Source organism: Otolemur garnettii, unplaced genomic scaffold, assembly GCF_000181295.1.
Source record: "Otolemur garnettii isolate 467f Iridium unplaced genomic scaffold, OtoGar3 scaffold00009, whole genome shotgun sequence".
Lineage (NCBI taxonomy): Eukaryota > Metazoa > Chordata > Mammalia > Primates > Galagidae > Otolemur > Otolemur garnettii.
The window spans coordinates 3339061-3341818 of NW_003852404.1; the positions used below are offsets into that span (position 1 = coordinate 3339061).

The 2758-nt window shown below is 40.3% G+C and overlaps 1 protein-coding gene across 1 annotated transcript in view; it reads right to left on the bottom strand.

Moving 5' to 3' along the window:
- Window positions 1-540: 540 nt before the first annotated feature.
- CDC42 (cell division cycle 42) overlaps window positions 541-2758 on the bottom strand; it is a 50691-nt gene continuing 48473 nt past the window's right edge. Inside the window, exon 6 of the mRNA XM_003783817.3 lies at window positions 541-1405. Coding sequence (XP_003783865.1) covers window positions 1316-1405 — 90 coding nt within the window. The 3' untranslated portion in view covers window positions 541-1315. The remainder of the gene's footprint in view (window positions 1406-2758) is intronic.

Below are 2758 nucleotides of genomic sequence, written 5' to 3' on the forward strand. Positions count from 1 at the left end.
AAAACATTCAAACCCCGACGAGTCAACAAAGAAAGCAGAATTAAAAATATCCCTGAATCTCATCGCAATAACCTCACTTTGCCAAGTTTTGTCCAAGGCGCTGGAAGAATTCAGCAATTCAGGAACACAGGAGTAGATATTCATGAGTGAGACAGTGGTCCTTTGAGAAAGCTGTGTACAGACCAATGTATGTCACAGGAAGCAAACAAGCACATGTGTCATTTGCTCATTCAATATGAGTTTTGTAATGTGCTGCCGAAACATTTTACATAAAAAGAAGGGAAGCATTCTGCATTCAAATGGAATAGCTGGATATGAAATAGGACTGAGAGGACGGGCATGGGTCAGTGGCATCCTTATTCTATGGAAGGCACAGGCAAAGAGAGAGCGCACGATTATGGTAGCGGCAATGACAGTCACTCTGAACCCCCTTTATCCCAATTAGAGCCAAGGGGATTCAAGGGAGCAAAAATGTGAGTACCTGACACATATGTAAAATTAGAGCCAGTGAGTACAACAGGAATAAAGCTTCATCAGGCATTTATACAAACAATTGTATATTTTTAATTTCAAAATTTGAAGGCAACCACAATTGTATGTTTCCCTCACAACAATAAAATCAGAAGCAGGAAAATATAAAGGTGGCAACTTTACATCTCAACATTAACAAACCTTAAGTCAACTGTTAAAATGGGTACTATTCTTAAAAGATAGTGTAACAAACTCAGAAAGCAGTAGCAGATACATCAATATCTTCCCCACCCCCAGACTGACAAATACTCCACTATAGCACAGACAGCCAAAGCAATAGCAACACAAAGGTCACTGCACAAGGAAAACCAGAAAAGAATTCTCCCTTCCCCATTACACTCTACTAGCAGGTCGCCGTTCTCCCATAAAGTTTATCATGCAATTACAATTAACAATTGATCATAAGAGTAAAATGATGTTTGTGTTACTTTCTCCATCTAGAACTAAGATCTAGAAGTGTTAAAAATCTTATTTTCCCCAAGAGGACATTCTTAATGCCAGATCAAGTTCCCTTTTGCAATAGTAATCCAAACTAAAAAGCTCTGAGCATCAGGCAACTCAAGCAGCAAAAAGTTAAATAGGTCCAACTTGACTACTGATCACAAAAAATATTCTATAAGATATTGCATTCTTGATCAAAAACTAATACAGAGGTTGCTCTAAGGTGGTGAGTAAAAAGACGCAGAGGCTTTCAAACAGGATGATTTTATTCCTTTGTATTTAAACGATCTTTCTACAGTAGTGGGACAGGAAGCAGCAGCAAAGAGGGGAAGGAGAAAACAGTTTAGAATATACAGCACTTCCTTTTGGGTTGAGTTTCCGGAGGCTCGAGGGCAGCTAGGATAGCCTCATCAAACACATTCTTCAGACCTCTCTACAAGACAGAGGGGAGGAGAGAGAATAGCAGCCAGGTTAGAGGATTAGAAAGACTAGCAGATACAATAGCAGTCCGGATTAAATGAGCTGAATTCACAGAAGCAATGTACCTTATGAAAAATAAAATGCCGAAGTTCTAGATCTTAAACCTGTTATTTAGACAGTAGATCACTGAACAAAAATTTCACCTCGGGAAAGGTTAAATGGGCAAGAAAGCAATTTTTATAAAAATCCAGTATGTTGGGCTCGGCACCAGTGGCTCAAGAGGCTAAGGTGCCAGCCACATACACCTAAGGTGGCGGGTTCAAATCCAGCCCAGGCCCACCAAACAACAAAGACGGCTGCAACCAAAAAATAGCCAGGCATTGTGGCAGGTGCCTGTGGTCCCAGCTACTTGGGAGGCTGAGGCAGGAGACTTGCTTGAGCCCAAGAGTTGCAGGTTGCTGTGAGCTGTGATACCACGGCACACTACCCAGGGGGATAGCTTGAGGTTCTGTCTCCAAAAAAAAAAAAAAAAATCCAGTATGTTCACTTCTAAAATAATTACACATTGAAATTGAATATTACAACATTTTAATAAAAATACTGTGCAGGGGCAGTGGCTCATGCCTGTAATCCTGGCACTCTGAGTAGCCAAGGCAGGAGGATCACTTGAGGTCAGGAGTTCAAGATCAGCCTGAGCAAAAGAAAGACTTCCTTTCTACAAAAAGGAGAAAAAATTAGCTAAGTGCAGTGGCATGCACCTGTAGTCCAGCTACTCAAAAGGCTGAAGCAGGAGATCGCTTGAGCGTAGAAATTTGAGGTTGCAGTGAACTATGATGATGCCACTGCATTCTAGCCTGGACAACACAGTGAGACTCTGTCACAAAAGAGAAAAGAATAATGCCAGGAGGGGAAAAACAGTAGATATATAATTATAAGACAGATGCCACGAAGAACCCCCTAGTATTTCTATAGACAAGAATAGCATAAACACTTTGAAAATAACTCTATTACAATTTCGAGCTTATGTGAATTCAGCCCCTGAATAACTGAAGGCACAAACAGCAGACTAACAGGCATGCTACATGTTTCTAGATTCAATGACCTATCTTGATAGGATTAATCAAAATTTCAAAATAAATCAGTTTCCCAGAACAAAAAAGGGCACACATTTAAAAAGAGTGTTAACTATGTAACAGTACCAACTGGGAGAGTTTAAAGAAGGGACTCTAGAAACAGCATACACTTCAGTTATTCAGCAATGTTATTAGAGCAAGTAACCACCACCCAAGTCATAAGAAAACAAAGAATGGGGTCCTAGAATGAGTTTTAGCAAGCAGTCCAGTGCTTTCAGATGTCTGCATGGGTA